This window comes from Salmo salar, unplaced genomic scaffold (genome assembly GCF_905237065.1).
Source record: "Salmo salar unplaced genomic scaffold, Ssal_v3.1, whole genome shotgun sequence".
In the NCBI taxonomy this organism is placed as follows: domain Eukaryota; kingdom Metazoa; phylum Chordata; class Actinopteri; order Salmoniformes; family Salmonidae; genus Salmo; species Salmo salar.
In genome coordinates, this window is record NW_025550956.1 from 232,775 (window position 1) to 256,586 (window position 23,812).

At 49.0% G+C, this 23,812-nt stretch overlaps 2 protein-coding genes across 2 annotated transcripts in view; one reads left to right on the forward strand and one right to left on the reverse strand.

Moving 5' to 3' along the window:
- Positions 1-1,884: 1,884 nt before the first annotated feature.
- LOC106574915 (GPALPP motifs-containing protein 1-like) lies at positions 1,885-7,749 on the reverse strand. Its single transcript, XM_045714208.1, is given in 7 exon segments — positions 1,885-2,599; positions 3,199-3,294; positions 3,426-3,590; positions 6,046-6,316; positions 6,948-7,067; positions 7,178-7,334; positions 7,511-7,749. Coding segments are annotated over 7 exon segments (1,113 nt in total). The 5' UTR covers positions 7,596-7,749; the 3' UTR covers positions 1,885-2,380.
- A 4-nt stretch (positions 7,750-7,753) lies between these two features.
- ercc3 (excision repair cross-complementation group 3) overlaps positions 7,754-23,812 on the forward strand; it is a 75,600-nt gene continuing 59,541 nt past the window's right edge. The window contains exons 1-10 of the mRNA XM_045714207.1: positions 7,754-7,902; positions 10,441-10,643; positions 13,271-13,507; positions 13,831-13,880; positions 13,996-14,131; positions 14,246-14,422; positions 14,793-14,997; positions 20,623-20,792; positions 20,996-21,140; positions 21,950-22,134. Of these exons, the coding sequence (XP_045570163.1) occupies positions 7,875-7,902; positions 10,441-10,643; positions 13,271-13,507; positions 13,831-13,880; positions 13,996-14,131; positions 14,246-14,422; positions 14,793-14,997; positions 20,623-20,792; positions 20,996-21,140; positions 21,950-22,134 (1,536 nt within the window). The 5' untranslated portion in view covers positions 7,754-7,874. The remainder of the gene's footprint in view (positions 7,903-10,440; positions 10,644-13,270; positions 13,508-13,830; positions 13,881-13,995; positions 14,132-14,245; positions 14,423-14,792; positions 14,998-20,622; positions 20,793-20,995; positions 21,141-21,949; positions 22,135-23,812) is intronic.

Sequence of the window (23,812 nt, forward strand, 5' to 3'; positions counted from 1 at the left end):
AAAAATAAAGGGAACACTTAAACAACACAATGTAACTCCAAGTCAATCACACTTCTGTGAAATCAAACTGTCCACTTAGGAAGCAACACTGATTGACAATAAATTTCACATGCTGTTGTGCAAATGGAATAGACAACAGGTGGAAATTATAGGCAATTAGCAAGACACCCCCAATAAAGGAGTGGTTCAGCAGGTGGGGACCACAGACCACTTCTCAGTTCCTATGCTTCCTGGCTGATGTTTTGGTCACTTTTGAATGCTGGCGGTGCTTTCACTCTAGTGGTAGCATGAGGCGGAGTCTACAACCCACACAAGTGGCTCAGGTAGTGCAGCTCATCCAGGATGGCACATCAATGCGAGCTGTGGCAAGAAGGTTTGCTGTGTCTGTCAGCGTAGTGTCCAGAGCATGGAGGCACTACCAGGAGACAGGCCAATACATCAGGAGACGTGGAGGAGGCCGTAGGAGGGCAACAAACCAGCAGCAAGACCGCTACCTCCGCCTTTGTGTAAGGAGGAGCAGGAGAAGCACTGCCAGAGCCCTGCAAAATGACCTCCAGCAGGCCACAAATGTGCATGTGTCTGCTCAAACAGTCAGAAACAGACTCCATGAGGGTGGTATGAGGGCCCGACGTCCACAGGTGGGGGTTGTGCTTACAGCCCAACACCGTGCAGGATGTTTGGCATTCGCCAGAGAACACCAAGATTGGCAAATTCGCCACTGGCGCCCTGTGCTCTTCACAGATGAAAGCAGGTTCACACGGAGCACGTGACAGACGTGACAGAGTCTGGAGACGCCGTGTTGAACGTTCTGCTGCCTGCAACATCCTCCAGCATGACCGGTTTGGTGGTGGGTCAGTCATGGTGTGGGGTGGCATTTCTTTGGGGGGCTGCACAGCCCTCCATGTGCTCGCCAGAGGTAGCCTGACTGCCATTAGGTACCGAGATGAGATCCTCAGACCCCTTGTGAGACCATATGCTGGTGCGGTTGGCCCTGGGTTCCTCCTAATGCAAGACAATGCTAGACCTCATGTGGCTGGAGTGTGTCAGCAGTTCCTGCAAGAGGAAGGCATTGATGCTATGGACTGGCCCGCCCGTTCCTCAGACCTGAATCCAATTGAGCACATCTGGGACATTATGTCTCGCTCCATCCACCAACAGACTGTCCAGGAGTTGCACCACAGACTGTCCAGGAGTTGGCGGATGCTTTAGTCCAGGTCTGGGAGGAGATCCCTCAGGAGACCATCCGCCACCTCATCAGGAGCATGCCCAGGCGTTGTAGGGAGGTCATACAGGCACGTGGAGGCCATACACACTACTGAGCCTCATTTTGACTTGTTTTAAGGACATTACATCAAAGTTGGATCAGCCTGTAGTGTGGTTTTCCACTTTAATTTTGAGTGTGACTCCAAATCCAGACCTCCATGGGTTGATAAATTGGATTTCCATTGATTATTTTTGTGTGATTTTGTTGTCAGCACATTAAACTATGTAAAGAAAAAAGTATTTAATAAGATTATTTCTTTCATTCATATCTAGGATGTGTTGTTTAAGTGTTCCCTTTATTTTTTTGAGCAGTATATGATAATGCCCTTTTAGTGTGAGAGCTGTTTGTTAAGGCCTCGTCAAATGTCAGCCTTGTTTTGGTGGGGGTGGAGTTTAGATCAGTTAGTAGACCAATAAGAAAGAGAGTTCCAAACCTCTCTGCCAATAACAGATCGTTTTCCCCTCCCCACTCAGACCACTCCCAGACAGTCCTAGCAAAATTCTTGCTTGAAAAATGACTCTTTGCTCAATAACAGATCGTTTTCCCCTCCCCACTCAGACCACTCCCAGACAGTCCTAGCAAAATTCTTGCTTGAAAAATTACTCTTTGCTAAGAACCTATTTTTTATATATTTTTTAGCGTTTTAATTGAAAACAAAATCACAGCAATGTACTTAACTGTTCCCCAGAAATGATTTGCTATTAAGATTAAAAAACAGCTGCGCATCGGACCTTTAAAAACTAAAAGAATGAGGGAGGTCCCGTGTGGCTCAGTTGGTAGAACATTGGAGCTTTCAACGCAAGGGTCGTGGGTTCGATTCCCACGGGGAAACCAGTACGGAGAAATAATAAGTAAGAACATGTATGCACTCACTACTGTAAGTCGCTCTGGATAAGAGTGACTACTAAAATTTAACTAATCAAACTGATATTCACACTTTTATCAAAATACATACAAGTTATACCTGTACAGCTCAGATCATATTTCAGTACAATGTGTTCTGATCGTCTGAGCAATTGGACTGCAATAAAAGTCAACCTGGAACGTTCCCATCATAATTGACAAGGGTCAGGTGACCAAAAATGCCCAATCCTGAGCTATTCTGTGTGGATTGTCTCAGAGGAACATTTTCTCCTTGCTGTGTCCGAAGCGTGTGTTGAGTTCCTGGGACTTCTTCAACAGACGTTGTTTCTGAGCTTCATCAAACTTGTTGACTTGCAAGTCCTGGTCCCTGTCGAACGCTCGTCTCTCCACCGGCTTGGCTCCCTCATCCAGTTTCCTCTTCTTCATCTGCTTCTCATGGAGACTGATCAGAGACTCCCCACGCTTGGTTTCCTAACAGAGAAGAGAGAGAAAGACAAAAGTCATGTTGACAACTAATGGTCGGTAGACATCTGGGTCTAGTCTCCGGGTCGGTAGACGTCTGGGTCTAGTCTCCGGGTCGGTAGACGTCTGGGTCTAGTCTCCGGGTCGGTAGACGTCTGGGTCTAGTCTCCGGGTCGGCAGACGTCTGGGTCTAGTCTCCGGGTCGGCAGACGTCTGGGTCTAGTCTCCGGGTCGGCAGACGTCTGGGTCTAGTCTCCGGGTCGGCAGACGTCTGGGTCTAGTCTCCGGGTCGGCAGACGTCTGGGTCTAGTCTCCGGGTCGGCAGACGTGTGGGTCTAGTCTCCGGGTCGGCAGACGTCTGGGTCTAGTCTCCGGGTCGGCAGACGTCCGGGTCGGTAGACGTCTGGGTCTAGTCTCCGGGTCGGTAGACGTCTGGGTCTAGTCTCCGGGTCGGCAGACGTCCGGGTCGGTAGACGTCTGGGTCTAGTCTCCGGGTCGGTAGACATCTGGGTCTAGTCTCCGGGTTGTAAATGCCATAGTGAGATCTTCATTCAGGTCCCGGTCATGTAGTTGTTGCGTTGGGCAGAGAAAGAGTCTCTACTACTTACGTTGTATTTGGACACTTTCTCAGCCATCTGTAACTCTTTGTGAGACAGTTGAGGGACCGGTTCTGTTTCTTCACTCTCCTTTCCCTCCAGCCGTTCCTGTTGACAGACAGACAGACAGAGACAGACAGTGCCAGACAGTCAGAGAGAGAGAGAGAATTATATAGTCAGTACAGTCGCGTGAAATCCCAACAGAAATGTGTCGACTGTTCAGAACGAGTGTTTCCTACCCTGAGCTTGCGTTCTCGATCAGCAGGGGTGTCGGTCCAGAGGGATCGGTCCTTGCTCTACTGGCCAGCCCTCTTCTTGAAGGTTCTGGCCCCCAGCCCGATGTGCTGCAGCGTTGGAGGAAGCTCTGTCATCCAGGTCTCCCGCACCACGTCCTCCGGACCATTCTGTCAATCAACCATCACAGATAAGGCTGTCAACTCATTCTACCATCTGACCTGGGGTCTGTTCATTAGGAGGCTGTCAACTCATTCTACCATCTGACCTGGGGTCTGTTCATTAGGAGGCTGTCAACTCATTCTACCATCTGACCTGGGGCCTGTTCATTAGGAGGCTGTCAACTCATTCTACCATCTGACCTGGGGCCTGTTCATTAGGAGGCTGTCAACTCATTCTACCATCTGGGGTCTGTTCATTAGGAGGCTGTCAACTCATTCTACCATCTGACCTGGGGTCTGTTCATTAGGAGGCTGTCAACTCATTCTACCATCTGGGGTCTGTTCATTAGGAGGCTGTCAACTCATTCTACCATCTGACCTGGGGTCTGTTCATTAGGAGGCTGTCAACTCATTCTACCATCTGACCTGGGGTCTGTTCATTAGGAGGCTGTCAACTCATTCTACCATCTGACCTGGGGTCAGTTCATTAGGAGGCTGTCAACTCATTCTACCATCTGACCTGGGGTCTGTTCATTAGGAGGCTGTCAACTCATTCTACCATCTGACCTGGGGCCTGTTCATTAGGAGGCTGTCAACTCATTCTACCATCTGGGGTCTGTTCATTAGGAGGCTGTCAACTCATTCTACCATCTGGGGTCTGTTCATTAGGAGGCTGTCAACTCATTCTACCATCTGACCTGGGGTCTGTTCATTAGGAGGGTGTCAACTCATTCTACCATCTGACCTGGGGTCTGTTCATTAGGAGGCTGTCAACTCATTCTACCATCTGACCTGGGGTCAGTTCATTAGGAGGCTGTCAACTCATTCTACCATCTGACCTGGGGTCTGTTCATTAGGAGGCTGTCAACTCATTCTACCATCTGACCTGGGGTCTGTTCATTAGGAGGCTGTCAACTCATTCTACCATCTGACCTGGGGCCTGTTCATTAGGAGGCTGTCAACTCATTCTACCATCTGGGGTCTGTTCATTAGGAGGCTGTCAACTCATTCTACCATCTGGGGTCTGTTCATTAGGAGGCTGTCAACTCATTCTACCATCTGACCTGGGGTCTGTTCATTAGGAGGGTGTCAACTCATTCTACCATCTGACCTGGGGTCTGTTCATTAGGAGGCTGTCAACTCATTCTACCATCTGACCTGGGGTCTGTTCAGTAGGAACAAACATGGGGAAAATGATTCGAAATAAGAGGAATTAAAATTTGTCCTATTAAACAGTTAAAAAAAAAAAAACATTTTGCACGACTGAACACAACATATGAGAATCACCCAATGAGCATGTTCCTATGGGCGCCACCTGGTGGCGGATTCAAGCACCATAAAGATGAACAAATTACTGGTCAGTTCATCAGAAACAACTCAACAATAAACAACTCAACAGTAAACATGTCTCGTCCCCCACTAACGATGCAGCCCCCCCCCGGGCCAATTAGTGCAAATTATTCAAATTTATGTTGCGTGGATTAATGAGAGAGAAAAAAAACAATCAAGTCTTGATAATTTACAATGGACAGGAGGACAGATAACAGCCTCTACTGGTGGATAAGGACAGGAGGTCAGATAACAGCCTCTACTGGTGGATAAGGACAGGAGGTCAGATAACAGCCTCACTGGTGAATAAGGACATGTGTTGATAGATAATGAAGCAAATGCACAAAGTCATGTAAGACACGACTACGGCATTTTAAATTAACATTGGAATTCAGTTGGTTACTATAGCGCCCCCCCCGGGCCAATCAGGGTCATTTTGTGAAGGACGGTTCTCCATGGCGATAAGACGCATCATTCACCCAAGATTTGTCATCGTCGGGCCAGTGGTGTCTGAGACATCGCATGTGACTAACGTAAGTAGGAACAAACTGAGATAGATCCATAGTCTCCCCCCCCTACGATGTCTGGACGTAGAACGAGAGTCTGGACGTAGAACGAGAGTCTGGACGTAGAACGAGAGTCTGGACGTAGAACGAGAGTCTGCTAGACGTAGAACGAGAGTCTGCTAGACGTAGAACGAGAGTCTGGACGTAGAACGAGAGTCTGGACGTAGAACGAGAGTCTGCTAGACGTAGAACGAGAGTCTGCTAGACGTAGAACGAGAGTCTGCTAGACGTAGAACGAGAGTCTGCTAGACGTAGAACGAGAGTCTGCTAGACGTAGAACGAGAGTCTGCTGGACGTAGAACGAGAGTCTGCTGGACGTAGAACGAGAGTCTGCTGGACGTAGAACGAGAGTCTGCTGGACGTAGAACGAGAGTCTGCTGGACGTAGAACGAGAGTCTGCTGGACGTAGAACGAGAGTCTGCTGGACGTAGAACGAGAGTCTGGACGTAGAATAAGAGTCTGGACGTAGAATAAGAGTCTGGACGTAGAATAAGAGTCTAGACGTAGAATAAGAGTCTAGACGTAGAATAAGAGTCTAGATGTAGAATAAGTGGCGGTGAGGTTCTCACATCTGCTCCTGTCAGTCTGTCCTTCATCTTCTGAGCTCTGCGTTCAATGTCCAAAGCCACGGAGTCCTGGATGGCACCTTGAGCAGGCATGGGCCCGATCACCTCTTCATCCTCCTCCTCCTCTTCATCACTGCTGGAGGGTTCTGCTGTGTAGCCCGGGGGCAGGGCTGGCCGAGGGAAATCATCCTCACCATCACCATCATTATCTTCATCATCATCAGATACCGGTCTGTGAAATCCTGGGGGTAAGGCTGGGCCCAATACAGCTGGCCTAGGGGAGGTAGAAAAGAGAAACAATCAAATCAACACAAACCAATAAATACGTTTAGACAACTTATTTGAAAATACATGCATGACTGACAGCATTTATTATGTCTGTTTAAAGCAGAGAACTAGCTGACATATCATTTAAAATGTCTGTTTAAAGCAGAGAGGACTAGCTGACATATCATTTAATATGTCTGTTTAAAGCAGAGAGAACTAGCTGACATATCATTTAATATGTCTGTTTGAAGCAGAGAGTACTAGCTGACATATCATATAATATGTCTGTTTAAAGCAGAGAGAGAACTAGCTGACATATCATTTAATATGTCTGTTTAAAGCAGAGAGAACTAGCTGACATACCATTTTAATATGTCTGTTTAAAGCAGAGAGAACTAGCTGACATATAATTTAATATGTATGTTTAAAGCAGAGAGAACTAGCTGACATATCATTTAATATGTCTTTAAAGCAGAGAGAGAACTAGCTGACATATCATTTTAATATGTCTGTTTAAAGCAGAGAGGACTAGCTGCCATATCATTTAATATGTCTGTTTAAAGCAGAGAGAACTAGCTGACATATCATTTAATATGTCTGTTTAAAGCAGGGAGATCTAGTTGTGTTGTCTTGGTTACCTCTCTGGTGAAGCCTGTGGGTTTGAGAACCCAGGAGGAAGAGCTGGTCCGAAGAAACCATCATCATCATCATCATCCCCAAGCCTTCTTCTCACCGCCTCTTCTACTCTGTGCTGTTTCCTACAGAATGATGCAGACAGTCCATTTCAGGCATTTTACACGCGCTTTTCTTCACAAACAATGAGGAAATGAAGGTGTTTGAAATGTAGAAGTGAGTGTAAATGTGTTACTCTGCGGTGGGTCCATCCCTGGTCGTCCCTCTATCGTGTCTGCTGCTCGTCTTGTTTCGTCTCTTCATCACCACGTCCACCTCCTCCTGGACAAAGTCATCCTCCGAGCTGGAGAGCAACTCCGGTTTGTATCCGGGAGGCAGAGCAGGACCTGCAACTATTGGAGAAGACAGCACATCTTAGGTAGGAAAACACCAAAAACAGACACTGGCTTTTTCCATTGAACAATACAGTATAAAGCAGAAAGATAACTAAGCCGTGGATATGACAGCATAGTATCTGATGAACACTGGTGTAAAAAAATTATGTGGATTTAAACCACTAGTAACTCACATCCTTCCTCATCATCAGAATCATCACTGCTGCTTTTTCTGAACGACGGGGGTAAAGCAGGTCCGATTAAATCCTCATCTGACATGATTACCGATTATTAATGACCTATTTTTACAACAATAAACACCTCGACGAGAACGAAAAAAATGACACCGAAACCCTGAAATGTAATCTGACCTCTACCACCGGAAGTAAACAATACCGACATCCAATCAACAAGCGGAATTCGTTGGTCACATGATCATTTCCACACAAGGAGGAAAACGAGTCGGTCGCATCGCAGTTACTTCTAAGTGTTTCTCACCTTCGTTTATCATGGTTTGACGAAGCAAGTTGTTTTTCGGAACAAGCTAATAATAATATCATGGGGAAGAAAGATAGGGGAGACCGGGGTGAGTATCTAGATGTTCCCGAAATTGAATTATTTATTACTCCAACTCATGTTGCGGTTTCAGTCGGTGTTGTGATGGTAATTATAGCATGATGCTGAGGCATGGGAGACAGACATGCATTCTGTGTAACACTACCTAACCATTCTACCTACCTAATACCTGTAGTAGTAGTATAGTAGCTAGCTAGTACATATAGCATAGTAGCTAGCAAGAACCTATAGTATAGTAGTAGTAGTATAGTAGCTAGCTAGTACCTATAGCATAGTATAGTAGCTAGCAAGTACCAATAGTATAGTAGTAGTATAGGAGCTAGAAAAACAGACTAACTTCAAGATGCTGCAGACTGCCTTAGTCCTGAGACCCGACGTCGGGTAGACGTGAGCGTTTGGATCAGGGACGTTCCCACGAACGACCTCTACAAAACCAGAATGTTGAATCAAATTACATCTTAACGTACTTTGCCGTTTGTCTGTGAAGTGTTTTGTTTGTTTTACAGGTAGGAATGTGAGACAATATATCCACAGGAAAGTAGAATTAAATAAACTTTTCAAAGGTGCTGGTAGAGCATTCAGATGTCTGTCACCTGAAACATGAGGAACGTACTCCTCAGCTGGAAGTGTCCCCCGCCAGCGTACAGTCAAACGTACTGCTCAGCCTGAAGTGTCCCTGCCAGCGTACAGTCAAACGTACTGCTCAGCCGGAAGTGTCCCTGCCAGCGTACAGTCAAACGTACTGCTCAGCCGGAAGTGTCCCTGCCAGCGTAGTGTCAAACGTACTCCTCAGCTGGAAGTGTCCCCGAACAGCGTAGTGTCCCTGCCAGCGTAGGGTCAAACGTACTCCTCAGCCGGAAGTGTCCCCCGAACAGCGTAGTGTCCCTGCCAGCGTAGGGTCAAACGTACTCCTCAGCCGGAAGTGTCCCCCGAACAGCGTAGTGTCCCTGCCAGCGTAGGGTCAAACGTACTCCTCAGCCGGAAGTGTCTCTGCCAGCGTACAGTCAAACGTGCTCCTCAGCCGGAAGTGTTTTCCATGGCTCCAACTGGTAAGATGCTTCAGGAGGCTGGTCAGGTGTTGCTAGTTAACAAGGCAGAGAGGTCCTACATTCACTCCAGCTATGTGCCCAATCAGGAGGAAGTGGTACTTGCTAAGCAAACAGCGTGACGTCTTTGTCACATGAACAGAACCATGTAAGCGCGTCATTGTAAATAGTGTAAATAATAATCATTTGTTCTTAACTGACTTGCATGGTTAAATAAAGGTTAAATAAAATGTATAATGTAATCACGAGCTCGGCATGTGTGTGTCTATTTTCGTCTCGTGGCTTCAGGTTGATAGAATCCATCACTTTGAAAAGTTGTTGTAATTCTACTTTCCTGTGGATGTGTTGTCTCACGTTCCTACCACCAAAAGGCCCGACCGCACAGACAACTAGTAAAGTAAATTGAAAATATAATTGAGTTCAACATTCTGACTTGTATAGGTTGAGAGAGGAAACTTTCCTGATCTAAATACAAATTTCTGCCCGACATAGAATTCAATGAAATTCAATGTCTCGTTAACAGGTTGTCAGCTGCCTGACAATAGCACTCTGAGAGTAGCAATCACTGTGATTAAAACGTATTTTAGTCACAGGGACACTACAGTGAGAGCTGATTTCAGAACAATGTCATCTTCCATCAACTGTCTTTCTCTTTGGTAATGGACATGTCTCACTGAGTGTCCCAGTTGTAAGACTCACGGCTCAGCCAATTTCTCCTTAATTACACCCCTCCTGTCTGTCTTCGTCCCTCCTGTCTCTGTCTCTCTTCCTCCGTCCCTCATGTCTCTGTCTCTTCCTCCCTCCCTCTTGTCTCTGTCTCTCTTCCTCCCTCCCTCTTGTCTCTGTCTCTCTTCCTCCCTCCCTCTTGTCTCTGTCTCTCTTCCTCCCTCCCTCCTCTCCCTCCCTCCCTCCACCCCTCCTGTCTGTCTTCGTCCCTCCTGTCTCTGTCTCTCTTCTTCCCTCCCTCCTGTCTCTGTCTCTTCTCCCTCCCTCCCTCTTGTCTCTGTCTCTTCTCCCTCCCTCTTGTCTCTGTCTCTCTTCCTCCCTCCCTCTTGTCTCTCTCTCTTCCTCCCTCCCTCCCTCTTGTCTCTGTCTCTCTTCCTCCCTCCCTCCCTCCCTCCCTCCCTCTTGTCTCTGTCTCTCTTCCACCCTCCCTCCCTCTTGTCTCTGTCTCTCTTCCACCCTCCCTCCCTCTTGTCTCTGTCTCTCTTCCTCCCTCCCTCTTGTCTCTCTTCCTCCCTCCCTCTTGTCTCTCTTCCTCCCTCCCTCTTGTCTCTCTTCCTCCCTCCCTCTTGTCTCTGTCTCTCTTCCTCCCTCCCTCCCTCTTGTCTCTCTCTCTTCCTCCCTCCCTCTTGTCTCTGTCTGTCCCTCCCTCCCTCCCTCCCTCCCTCCCTCCCTCCCTGTCTGTCTGTCTGTCTGTCTGTCTGTCTGTCTGTCTGTCTGTCTGTCTGTCTGTCTGTCTGTCTGTCTGTCTGTCTGTCTGTCTGTCTGTCTTCCTCCAGAGAGGAAGTCTTCTAAGAAGCGTGTGTATGATGAAGAGGAGGATGAGGAGGAGGCGATGGGCAGTGAGTCCCAGGAGGCCATCCCTGCAGCGGCCGGTAAAACGGTAGATGAGTCGGCCATCAAGCTAGATGAGTATGGGGCTAAAGACTACCGGCTGCAGATGTTGCTGAAGAACGACCACGGGTCACGACCTCTCTGGGTGGTGAGACTGACAGATTACGTCACCAAGTTACCTCAGATCTGGTGCTGTTTAAGACTGACAGATTACGTTACCAAGTTACCTCACATCTGGTGCTGCTTAAGACTGGACTCCATTTTTGGACTTATTAGTTAATGATATAGGCTGTCTATTGATTCTTTGAAGAATATAACGTAGAAATGCTCCGTGACCTCAGTTCGGCCGTCGTACCCGTGACCTCAGTTCGGCCGTGGTACCCGTGACCTCAGTTCGGCCGTGGTACCCGTGACCTCAGTTCGGCCGTGGTACCCGTGACCTCAGTTCGGCCGTGGTACCCGTGACCTCAGTTCGGCCGTCGTACCCGTGACCTCAGTTCGGCCGTCGTACCCGTGACCTCAGTTCGGCCGTCGTACCCGTGACCTCAGTTCGGCCGTCGTACCCGTGACCTCAGTTCGGCCGTCGTACCCGTGACCTCAGTTCGGCCGTCGTACCCGTGACCTCAGTTCGGCCGTCGTACCCGTGACCTCAGTTCGGCCGTCGTACCCGTGACCTCAGTTCGGCCGTCGTACCCGTGACCTCAGTTCGGCCGTCGTACCCGTGACCTCAGTTCGGCCGTCGTACCCGTGACCTCAGTTCGGCCGTGGTACCCGTGACCTCAGTTCGGCCGCCGTACCCGTGACCTCAGTTCGGTTGCCGTACCCCATCAGAACCCAAAATATAATCTTGTTTACTCCAATGTTTGTAAACAGTCTAAATGTAAAGAAACAGTGTACATCCTCACGGTTTAATCTGTAATACAGATATCATGGATGGTCGGTCCTGTACATTCTCACGGTTTAATCTGTAATACAGATATCATGGATGGTCGGTCCTGTACATCCTCACGGTTTAATCTGTAATACAGATATCATGGATGGTCGGTCCTGTACATCCTCACGGTTTAATCTGTAATACAGATATCATGGATGGTCGGTCCTGTACATCCTCACGGTTTAATCTGTAATACAGATATCATGGATGGTCGGTCCTGTACATCCTCATGGTTTAATCTGTAATACAGATATCATGGATGGTCGGTCCTGTATATCCTCACGGTTTAATCTGTAATACAGATATCATGGATGGTCGGTCCTGTACATCCTCACGGTTTAATCTGTAATACAGATATCATGGATGGTCGGTCCTGTACATCCTCACGGTTTAATCTGTAATACAGATATCATGGATGGTCGGTCCTGTACATTCTCACGGTTTAATCTGTAATACAGATATCATGGATGGTCGGTCCTGTACATCCTCACGGTTTAATCTGTAATACAGATATCATGGATGGTCGGTCCTGTACATCCTCACGGTTTAATCTGTAATACAGATATCATGGATGGTCGGTCCTGTACATCCTCACGGTTTAATCTGTAATACAGATATCATGGATGGTCGGTCCTGTATATCCTCACGGTTTAATCTGTAATACAGATATCATGGATGGTCGGTCCTGTACATCCTCATGGTTTAATCTGTAATACAGATATCATGGATGGTCGGTCCTGTACATCCTCATGGTTTAATCTGTAATACAGATATCATGGATGGTCGGTCCTGTACATCCTCATGGTTTAATCTGTAATACAGATATCATGGATGGTCAGTCCATAGTAGGAAGAGAGGTTCTAGTCTCTGGTACTGACTGGATTGTATCAACATGGTACCAGACTCCATAGTAGGAAGAGAGGTTCTAGTCTCTGGTACTGACTGGATTGTATCAACATGGTACCAGACTCCATAGTAGGAAGAGAGGTTCTAGTCTCTGGTACTGACTGGATTGTACCAACATGGTACCAGACTCCATAGTAGGAAGAGAGGTTCTAGTCTCTGGTACTGACTGGATTGTACCAACATGGTACCAGACTCCATAGTAGGAAGAGAGGTTCTAGTCTCTGGTACTGACTGGATTGTACCAACATGGTACCAGACTTAATGACACTTAAAGTCATGCAACAGTAACCACCATTTTTAAATATTCTGCATATTTTTACCTCCCGCTCTGTCTCCCTGTCTCCCTCTCTCTGTGTCTCCCTCTCTCTGTGTCTCCCTCTCTCTGTGTCTCCCTCTCTCTGTGTCTCCCTCTCTCTGTGTCTCCCTCTCTCTGTGTCTTCCTCTCTCTGTGTCTCCCTCTCTCTGTGTCTCCCTCTCTCTGTGTCTCCCTCTTTCTGTGTCTCTCTCTCTCTTTGTCTCCCTCTCTCTCTCTCTCTGTGTCTCTCTCTCTCTGTGTCTCCCTCTCTCTCTCTCTCTGTGTCTCCCTCTCTCTCTCTTTCTGTGTCTCCCTCTCTCTCTCTCTGTGTCTCCCTCTCTCTCTCTCTCTCTGTGTCTCCCTCTCTCTCTCTGTGTGTCTCTCTCTCTCTGTGTCTCTCTCTCTCTCTGTGTCTCTCTCTCTCTCTCTCTCTCTCTCTCTGTCTCTCTCTCTCTCTCTCTGTGTCTCTCTCTCTCTCTCTGTGTCTCTCTCTCTCCCTGTCATTCTGTCTCTCTCTCTGTCTCCCTCTCTCTGTCTCTCTCTCTGTGTCTCTCTCTCTCCCTGTCATTCTGTCTCTCGGTCTCCCTTTCTCTCTGTCTGTCTCTCTCTGTCTGTCACCCCTCCCTCCCCGTCCCGACAGGCTCCAGATGGACACATCTTCCTGGAAGCCTTCTCTCCGGTGTATAAGTATGCCCAGGACTTCCTGGTAGCCATAGCAGAGCCAGTGTGTCGTCCGGTTCACGTTCATGAGTACAAGCTGACAGCCTACTCCCTCTACGCTGCTGTGAGCGTCGGGCTACAGACCTCAGACATAGTTGAGTATCTCCAGAAACTCAGCAAGACGTCTGTACCGGACGGCATCGTGCAGTTCATCAAGGTCAGTTAGGAGAGGAGGTACAGGGAGGAGGTACAGGGAGGAGGAGGAGGAGGAGGAGGAGATACAGGGAGGAGGAGGAGGAGGAGGAGGAGGAGGTACAGGGAGGAGGAGGAGGGGTTTTGTGGGGGGGGGGTCTATAGGGGGGGGTCTGTAGAGGGGGGGGTCTATAGGGGGTCTTTAGTGGGTCTGTAGTGGGGGGTCTGTAGGGGGTCTATAGAGGGGGGTCTATAGGGGGTCTGTAGGGGGGGATCTGTAGGGGGTCTATAGGGGGTCTGAGTGACGTCTGATTCTCTACTGAAGCAGTGTGATGAATCCTCTTTCAGCTCTGCACTGTGAGCTATGGGAAGGTGAAGCTGGTGCTGAAACACAACCGGTACGTTGCTGCTGAACATCAGACAACAAAACCCATCTCTGTTCACTGCTTTGCTCAAATGGTTTATCAGAGCTGTGTGTGTGTGTGTGTGTGTGTGTGTGTGTGTGTGTGGCAGGTACTTTGTGGAGAGTGCGTTCCCCGAGGTGATTCAGCGTCTTCTTCAGGACAGTGTGATCAGAGATTGTCGTCTCCGAACTGCAGAGGGAACAGACACCGAGCTCATCACTGAGGTCGTACACAGCAAGTCAGCGGTACGGACACACACAGAGCTCATCACTGAGGTCGTACACAGCAAGTCAGCGGTACACACACACACCACAAGTATGTTAAAGCCTGTGCTGTTTCAACCTCCAACCCTCTGCCAGATCTCTAAGTCCCTCCAGGACAACGGAGCAGGGGCCTCTACATCAGCAGCGGCCCCTGAGGGCCAGATTCCAGGAGCCACCCAGGTACCAGAGGACATATTCAGCTACTATGAACAGATGGACAAGGAGGAAGAGGAGGAAGAGGAGACGCAGACCGTGTCCTTTGAGATCCGACAGGTTTGGTTGTGTGATTTGGAAGCCGTGTTGGGCCCTGTGGCCCCTTTATGGATTCAGGGGCCCTGTGGCCCCTTTATAAATTGAGGGGCCCTGTAGCCCCTTTATGAATTGAGTGGCCCTGTGGCCCCTTTATGAATTGTGGTCCCTGTGGCCCCTTTATGAATTGTGGTCCCTGTGGCCCCTTTATGAATTGTGGTCCCTGTGGCCCCTTAATGAATTGTGGTCTACCATTAAAATGCCTCGGCTTCATAACGTTTCCATGTACGGTCAACCTTGAAGTTTAACACTTTCAATTTACAGAGTGTTATCTCTCCTGTTGGCTGTTGTTACCACACGTTCACGTTCTCCTTGAATCCTCCCTTCCTTCCAGGAGATGATCGAAGAGCTTCAGAAGAGGTGTATTAATATGGAGTATCCTCTCCTGGCCGAGTACGACTTCCGCAACGACACGGTGAACCCTGACATCAACATGGACCTGAAGGCCACAGCGGTACTCAGACCTTACCAGGAGAAGAGCCTCCGCAAGATGTTTGGTAACGGCCGAGCCCGCTCGGGAGTCATCGTTCTGCCCTGTGGTAAGAGAGGGAGGGGAGGGGGGAGGAGAGGAGAGGGAGGGAGGGGAGAGAGGAGGGAGGGGAGGGAGGGGGGTGGGAGAGAGAGGGGTGGAGGGGTAGAGGGGGTAGGGAGAAGAGGGAGGGAGGGAGGGGGTGGGAGAGATGTTTGGTAACGGCCGAGCCCGCTCGGGAGTCATCGTTCTGCCCTGTGGTAAGAGAGGAGAGGGAGGGGTGGAGGGGAGGGAGGGAGGGAGGGGTGGAGGGGACTTTGGGAGGGGAGAGGGGAGGAAGGGTGGAGGGGAGGGAGAGATGTTTGGTAACGGCCGAGCCCGCTCGGGAGTCATCGTTCTGCCCTGTGGTAAGAGAGGGGAGGGAGGGGGGAGTGAGGGGGTGGGAGGAGAGGGGGGGGGGTGGAGGAGAGGGAGGGGGGGAGATCTGTGCATTTTTGGTGTTTGTTGTTTTGTATTATGTTTAGTTGATTTATTAAATGATTCACTCCCTGAACTTGCTTCCTGAACTCCTAGCGCCCACGTTACATCCCCTCTGTGTAAACACCTACATGTCGGTTGTTTTGACTCATCTGATGGTCCCCTGGTACCCGTTGATTGAAGAATATAATGGATATGGAGTTTGTTTAGTGCCAGAAATAAGGGGTTAAATATATTCCTGAGATTTGGCAACAGAAGAGCCCCTTCCGCAGTCATTGTGATTTGCTTAATTCCTCCTCTCCTTCGTCCGTTCCTCCCCTCCTTTTGAAAAAGGTCAAAGGTAATCGAGGAGAGGAGGCAAGGAGAGGAAACGTGCATCAAATCCACTTGTATGAAATGACTCCTTATCCACTAGCGTGTTATCAGGCAAATGAAGTTTACAGAGGAGGAATCCCCAAATATATGTGGAAAGTGGTAAAAAGGACATTTAGCTTGTTGTCGGTCTGACCAGGGGGGCGTCGGTCTGACCAGGGGGGCGTCGGTCTGACCAGGGGGGCGTCGGTGCGACCAGGGGGGCGTCGGTGCGACCAGGGGGGCGTTGGTGCGACCAGGGGGCGTTGGTGCGACCAGGGGCGTCGGTGCGACCAGGGGCGTCGGTGCGACCAGGGGCGTCGGTGCGACCAGGGGGGCGTCGGTGCGACCAGGGGGGCGTCGCGTCGGTGCGACCAGGGGGGTTAATGACTTCTGGAGAAGGGCCAATGAGCCGTGGAGCTTTGCACGAGGACTAACATGTCTTCTGTGGTTGTTCCGGACAGCCTTAGAGATTTCTAGAAAGCCTTAATGACCATCCGTATCAAGTGGGCTTTCTCTAAACCTCTTAACTCACAGAACATGCCTCTCCGAATTCTTAGAAAACCCTAAGAGCCTTGGGAAGGTTAGGCTTTTAATTAGATGTTAAGTACCTTATTTGGGGATTCTGGGCCGGGTTCCGACTGACATTTTGGTGTACAAAAGCGCTCTCTGATCGTTGTCGGGTCATGTGACCTTGTAGTACAAAAAAGCCCAATCTCTGAGCTCTCTGCTCCAAATTCTCCCAGCAGTGCTGACTTGAAGTGTCTGGTTTCAGACCCCAACATTTTGAACGATTTCCTGTGTATGTGAAACAGCGTATATATAAAACGGTAGAATCTACCGGATGCAACAATACTAGTTTCGTCTCACTGTGATCTTCTCAGACGGATTTTGAGTTCTCAACATTAAACAAAAATACTAAATAATTTCATAGAAAGTGGTCTTATTTCCATTTCTATTAGTCACAGATGGCCTGAAATCACTTGGTTCTTACAGCTGAAGTTGAAACGAGTCTGGACACGTTGTAGTGGTGCCTCTTGTCTGCTCCATGGACTTACAGGAGAAAACTGTCGGCAGTTATAAGAAATAGGGCCAATATTGTATTGTTACAAAGTATGATCATATTTATCTTATAGTAAGTCATTTAATTGTTACTGTATTTGAAGCGTTACTGTATTTGAAGCGTTGTTACTGTATTTGAAGCGTTGTTACTGTATTTGAAGCTTTGTTACTGTATTTGAAGCGTTGTTACTGTATTTGAAGCGTTGTTACTGTATTTAAAGCATTTCTGTCATTTCAAGCCCTTTTAGCCCCACTTGTTGTTGAATAGAAAAAAAACAAATAAATATATATCTTTTTATAATATTTGTACTATGTACTTGAGCTTGTGACCTTCCAAGTGACTACACCTCAGTAATGTATAACAATTTCTACCAGAAAGATGAGATAGTAACCTTTTTTTGGAGTATGCAACATTACTAGTTATTGTGTAAGGCCCCTCTCATCAATAAATAAACACTTTTAGGTTTGTCTATTTAGGCAGAAATCTACACTTTGCTGTAACGTTCAAGGGTTTTGAATCTAGCTACGCTCCTTTACCCCGATGACCAGGTATTTTCAGTTAAAACCAGATAAGATCTTTTATTAAAAAAACTATTGTTGAAGGAAGAGAAACTCTGATGTGATATGTTGTTACCACAAGGTGTTGTCTGAACATCGTACGGTGGCTTGTTTTCATCAAGAGATGAGAAAGATACGTTTTAATATGGCTGGATAGTTTATACACTGAGTGATGGGTTTAATATGGCTGGATAGTTTATACACGGAGTGATGGGTTTAATATGGCTGGATAGTTTATACACTGAGTGATGGGGTTTAATATGGGTTTAATTTGGCTGGATAGTTTATACACTGAGTGATGGGGTTTAATATGGCTGGGTAGTTTATACACTGTGTGATGGGGTTTAATATGGCTGGATAGTTTATACACTGAGTGATGGGGTTTAATATGGCTGGATAGTTTATACACTGAGTGATAGGGTTTAATATGGGTTTAATATGGCTGGATAGTTTATACACTGAGTGATGGGGTTTAATATGGCTGGATAGTTTATACACTGGGTGATGGGGTTTAATATGGGTTTAATATGGCTGGATAGTTTATACACTGAGTGATGGGGTTTAATATGGCTGGATAGTTTATACACTGAGTGATGGGGTTTAATATGGCTGGATAGTTTATACACTGAGTGATGGGGTTTAATATGGCTGGATAGTTTATACACTGAGTGATGGGGTTTAATATGGCTGGATAGTTTATACACTGAGTGATGGGGTTTAATATGGGTTTAATTTGGCTGGATAGTTTATACACTGAGTGATGGGGTTTAATATGGCTGGGTAGTTTATACACTGAGTGATGGGGTTTAATATGGCTGGATAGTTTATACACTGAGTGATGGGGTTTAATATGGCTGGATAGTTTATACACTGAGTGATGGGGTTTAATATGGCTGGATAGTTTATACACTGAGTGATGGGTTTAATATGGGTTTAATATGGCTGGATAGTTTATACAGTGAGTGATGGGGTTAAATATGGGTTTAATGTGGCTGGATAGTTTATACACTGAGTGATGGGGTTTAATATGGCTGGATAGTTTATACACTGAGTGATAGGGTTTAATATGTGTTTAATATGGCTGGATAGTTTATACACTGAGTGATGGGTTTAATATGGCTGGATAGTTTATACACTGAGTGATGGGGTTTAATATGGCTGGATAGTTTATACACTGAGTGATGGGGTTTAATATGGCTGGATAGTTTATACACTGAGTGATGGGTTTAATATGGGTTTAAAATGGCTGGATAGTTTATACACTGAGTGATGGGTTTAATATGGGTTTAATATGGCTGGATAGTTTATACACTGAGTGATGGGTTTAATATGGCTGGATAGTTTATACACTGAGTGATGGGGTTTGATATGGCTGGATAGTTTATACACTGAGTGATGGGGTTTAATATGGCTGGATAGTTTATACACTGAGTGATGGTGTTTAATATGGCTGGATATTTTATACACTGAGTGATGGGTTTAATATGGCTGGATAGTTTATGCACTGAGTGGACAAAACATCATGACAGACTGACCAGGTGAATTCAGGTGAAAGCTATGATCCCTTATTGAGGTCACTTGTTAAATCCTCTTTAATCAGTGTCGTTGAGGGGAGGAGATCGGAAGGGTGCAACTCATTATTAGGAAGGGGTTCCTTATGTTTGGTATATTAGGTTTTATGAAGGTGTTATTTCAATGTATAATCATGCATATATTTACCTCCGTGTCCCATCTCTCCCCCATCTCTCCCCCATCTCTCCTCCATCTCTCCCCCTATCCCTCCCCATTACTCCCCCCCATCGCTCCTCATTTCCCCCCCTCTCCTCCTATCCTTCCCCATCTCTCCCCCTCTCCCTCCCCATTACTCCCCCCCATCTCTCCCCCTCTCCCTCCCCATTACTCCTCGCCATTACTCCCCCCCATCTCTCCCCCTATCCCTCCCCATTACTCCCCCCCCATCTCTCCCCTATCCCTCCCCATTACTCCCCCCATCTCTCCCCCTATCCCTCCCCATTACTCCCCCCATCTCTCCCCTATCCCTCCCCATTACTCCCCCCATCTCTCCCCCTCTCCCTCCCCATTACTCTCCCCCCATCTCTCCCCCTCTCCCTCCCCATTACTCTCCCCCTATCCCTCCCCATTACTCTCCTCCTATCCCTCCCCATTACTCCCCCATCTCTCCTCCTATCCCTCCCCATTACTCCCCCCATCTCTCCTCCTATCCCTCCCCATTACTCCCCCTATCTCTCCTCCTATCCCTCCCCATTACTCCCCCATCTCTCCCCCTCTCCCTCCCCCATCGCTCCTCCTCTCCCTCCCCATTACTCTCCCCCATCTCTCCTCCTATCCCTCCCCATTACTCCCCCCATCTCTCCCCCTCTCCCTCCACCCATCGCTCCTCCTCTCCCTCCCCATTACTCCCCCATCTCTCCTCCTATCCCTCCCCCCATCGCTCCTCCTATCCCTACCCATTACTCTCCCCATCTCTCCTCCTATCCCTCCCCATTACTCCCCCATCGCTCCTCCTCTCCCTCCCCATTACTCCCCATCTCTCCTCCTATCCCTCCCCCCATCGCTCCTCCTCTCCCTCCCCATTACTCTCCCCATCTCTCCTCCTATCCCTCCCCATCTCTCCCCCTCTCCCTCCCCCATCGCTCCTCCTCTCCCTCCCCATTACTCCCCCCATCTCTCCTCCTATCCCTCCCCCCCATCGCTCCTCCTCTCCCTCCCCATTACTCTCCCCCATCTCTCCTCCTATCCCTCCCCATTACTCCCCCATCTCTCCTCCTATCCCTCCCCATTACTCCCCCCATCTCTCCTCCTATCCCTCCCCATTACTCCCCCCCATCTCTCCTCCCCCATCTCTCCTCCTATCCCTCCCCATTACTCCCCCCCATCTCTCCCCCTCTCCCTCCCCCATCGCTCCTCCTCTCCCTCCCCATTACTCCCCCATCTCTCCTCCTATCCCTCCCCCCATCGCTCCTCCTCTCCCTCCCCATTACTCTCCCCATCTCTCCTCCTATCCCTCCCCATTACTCCCCCCATCTCTCCCCCTCTCCCTCCCCCCATCGCTCCTCCTCTCCCTCCCCATTACTCCCCCATCTCTCCTCCTATCCCTACCCCCATCGCTCCTCCTCTCCCTCCACATTACTCTCCCCCATCTCTCCTCCTATCCCTCCCCATTACTCCCCCCATCTCTCCTCCTCTCCCTCCCCATTACTCCCCCCATCTCTCCTCCTATCCCCAGGTGCGGGGAAGTCTCTAGTAGGGGTAACAGCAGCCTGTACGGTTCGTAAGCGCTGCCTGGTCCTGGGTAACAGCTCTGTATCAGTAGAACAGTGGAAGGCTCAGTTTAAGATGTGGTCGACCATCGACGACTCTCAGATCTGCCGCTTTACCTCAGACGCCAAGGACAAGGTAAGAGACACAGCGAACACCACTGAGCTTTTTCAAATCCCCCTTTTTAAATTCGGTCTTTCAACAGCCACTGTGTTTTGTAATAATCTCTTTTTATTGCTTTTGAATTATTTATTTCAAGTTATTGTTTTTAGTTTGAAGTGTGTTGCGGTTTTTAAAATGCACTTTTTAAATGAAGTTTGATTTTGTTTTGTTTTTTGAAGCCGATTGGCTGCTCGGTGGCCATCAGTACTTACAGCATGTTGGGACACACCACCAAGAGGTCTTGGGAGGCAGAGAGAGTGATGGAGTGGATGAGGTCCCAGGAGTGGGGTCTCATCATCCTGGACGAGGTACACACCATCCCTGGTGAGTCTATATGGGGTCATGGTTAAGAGGGGTTAGGGTTAGACCACACCATCCCTGGTGAGTCTATATGGGGTCATGGTTAAGTTAGGAGTGGTTAGGGTTAGACCACACCATCCCTGGTGAGTCTATATGGGGTCATGGTTAAGTTAGGAGGGGTTAGGGTTAGACCACACCATCCCTGGACTATCTCTCTGTGGTAAGTGGTCAGAGGTTAAGGGGTTGGGGTTAGGTTTAGGAGAGGTTATGGTTGTATCTGATATCTAGATATCTATATACGGCGACGGTGACGCGTAGCGACGGTGACGCGTAGCGACGGTGACGCGTAAAGACGGTGGCGGGTGCGCGTAAAGACGGTGGCGGGTGCGTGTAACAATGGTGGCGGGTGCGTGTAACAATGGTGGCGGGTGCGCGTAACGACGGTGACGCGTAACGACGGGGACGGGTGCGCGTAACGACGGTGACGCGTAACGACGGTGGCGGGTGCGCGTAACGACGGTGGCGGGTGCGCGTAACGACGGTGGCGCGTAACGACGGTGGCGGGTGCGCGTAACGACGGTGACGCATAACGACGGTGGCGGGTGCGCGTAACGACGGTGACCTAGACCACTGAAGGAGTATACCTGACGGGTCATATTAATGGGTAGACCAAACCGTTCGGACGCTACAGACGATTTTATGAGAAGACAGGATTTTTGCAACTTTAGGAGTTTAACTGCAAGAAGACCAGAAAATCTGTGATGTTTTCCAAGACATTTGTCTAATATTGTCTGCGTTGTCTCGCTCCCCCCTCCCTCTCTCTCTCTCTGTAGCCAAGATGTTCCGTCGGGTTCTGACCATTGTCCAGGCCCACTGTAAACTGGGTCTGACCGCCACACTGGTCCGTGAAGACGACAAGATTGTTGATCTCAACTTCCTGATTGGGCCCAAGCTGTTCGAGGCTAACTGGATGGAGCTCCAGAACAACGGCTACATCGCTAAGGTCCAGTGTGCCGAGGTTAGTCCGTCGTCCACACCCGTACCAGTCTGTGATGGGGATAAACCTGGTGATGGGCACGACACAATATACCTGGCTAATGGAATAGGATACCTCACGAGGTCTAGTCTGGGAAAACATCAGACCCGAGGCAGCAGCAGTGACGAGGGTCTGCGAATAATGACGGACTCTCTTGGTATCTTCAAAAAGGCGGGAAAACAGGTCACTAATCACCAGGCAGACATGCGAGAAATGTCGCAATTTTCAAAACCAAAGTTTGCAGGTCAAAACTTTTCCCGTTGGTTTTAGTGAAGTTAGTTGAAACAAACTACCCACTTGCCGCTAGCCTTGCATGAGTTAGGCTTCTGAATGTCTCATAGGAGCTCCTGTTTCTGTAGTGAGACAGCTTTGATGTACAGGCCACCCCCTGGACAGGACACCCCCTGGACAGGACACCCCCTGGACAGGACACCCCCTGGACAGGACACCCCCTGGACAGGACACTAGTCTGTCTCCTGTTTCTGTAGTGAGACAGCTTTGATGTACAGGACACCCCCTGGACAGGACACTAGTCTATCGCAGGGTCTTACCCTCAATCTATTTCATTAATGCTAATTGTCAAGCAGAGATGCACTGGGTCCCGTTTTCACAGTGTTCGGTATGACTCGACCATGGGTCAAACTCCCAACCATCCAAGCTCAGGGTGGACACTCTAACCACAAGTCCAGTGAGTTGGCCAGATCTCCATCTTGCTAGCTACTATTTTGTGTCTGAGGGGGGGGGGGTTTGGGCAACAAGTGGAGAAGGCAGGGCTGTAGTGGGGGGGGGGGAACAAGCGGATAAGGCAGGGCTGTAGTTGGGGGGGGAGGGGGTTTGGGCAACAAGCGGATAAGGCAGGGCTGTAGTTCGGGGGAGGTTGGGCAACAAGCGGATAAGGCAGGGCTGTAGTTCAGGGGGGGGTTGGGCAAAAAGCGGATAAGGCAGGGCTGTAGTTCGGGGGGGTTGGGCAACAAGCGGATAAGGCAGGGCTGTAGTTCAGGAGGGGGTTGGGCAACAAGCGGATAAGGCAGGGCTGTAGTTCGGGGGGGTTGGGCAAAAAGCGGATAAGGCAGGGCTGTAGTTCGGGGGGGTTGGGCAAAAGCGGATAAGGCAGGGCTGTAGTTCGGGGGGGTTGGGCAACAAGCGGATAAGGCAGGGCTGTAGTTCAGGGGGGGTTGGGCAACAAGCGGATAAGGCAGGGCTGTAGTTCGGGGGGGGTTGGGCAAAAAGCGGATAAGGCAGGGCTGTAGTTCGGGGGGGTTGGGCAACAAGCGGATAAGGCAGGGCTGTAGTTCAGGGGGGGGTTGGGCAACAAGCGGATAAGGCAGGGCTGTAGTTCGGGGGGGTTGGGCAAAAAGCGGATAAGGCAGGGCTGTAGTTCGGGGGGTTGGGCAACAAGCGGATAAGGCAGGGCTGTAGTTCAGGGGGGGTTGGGCAACAAGCGGATAAGGCAGGGCTGTAGTTCAAGGGGGGGGGTTGGGCAACCAGCGGATAAGGCAGGGCTGTAGTTTCTCTGTGCCAAACTGCCGTTGTATTTCAACAGACTTGTGAGACGGAACATTGGTCAATTAGGCAACCAGTCTGTCTAGAGAGACTAGCAGACGTTAGTCTAACAGACCTTACTGAAGTAAGGATAACTACTTAACTAGTAACTTAGGAT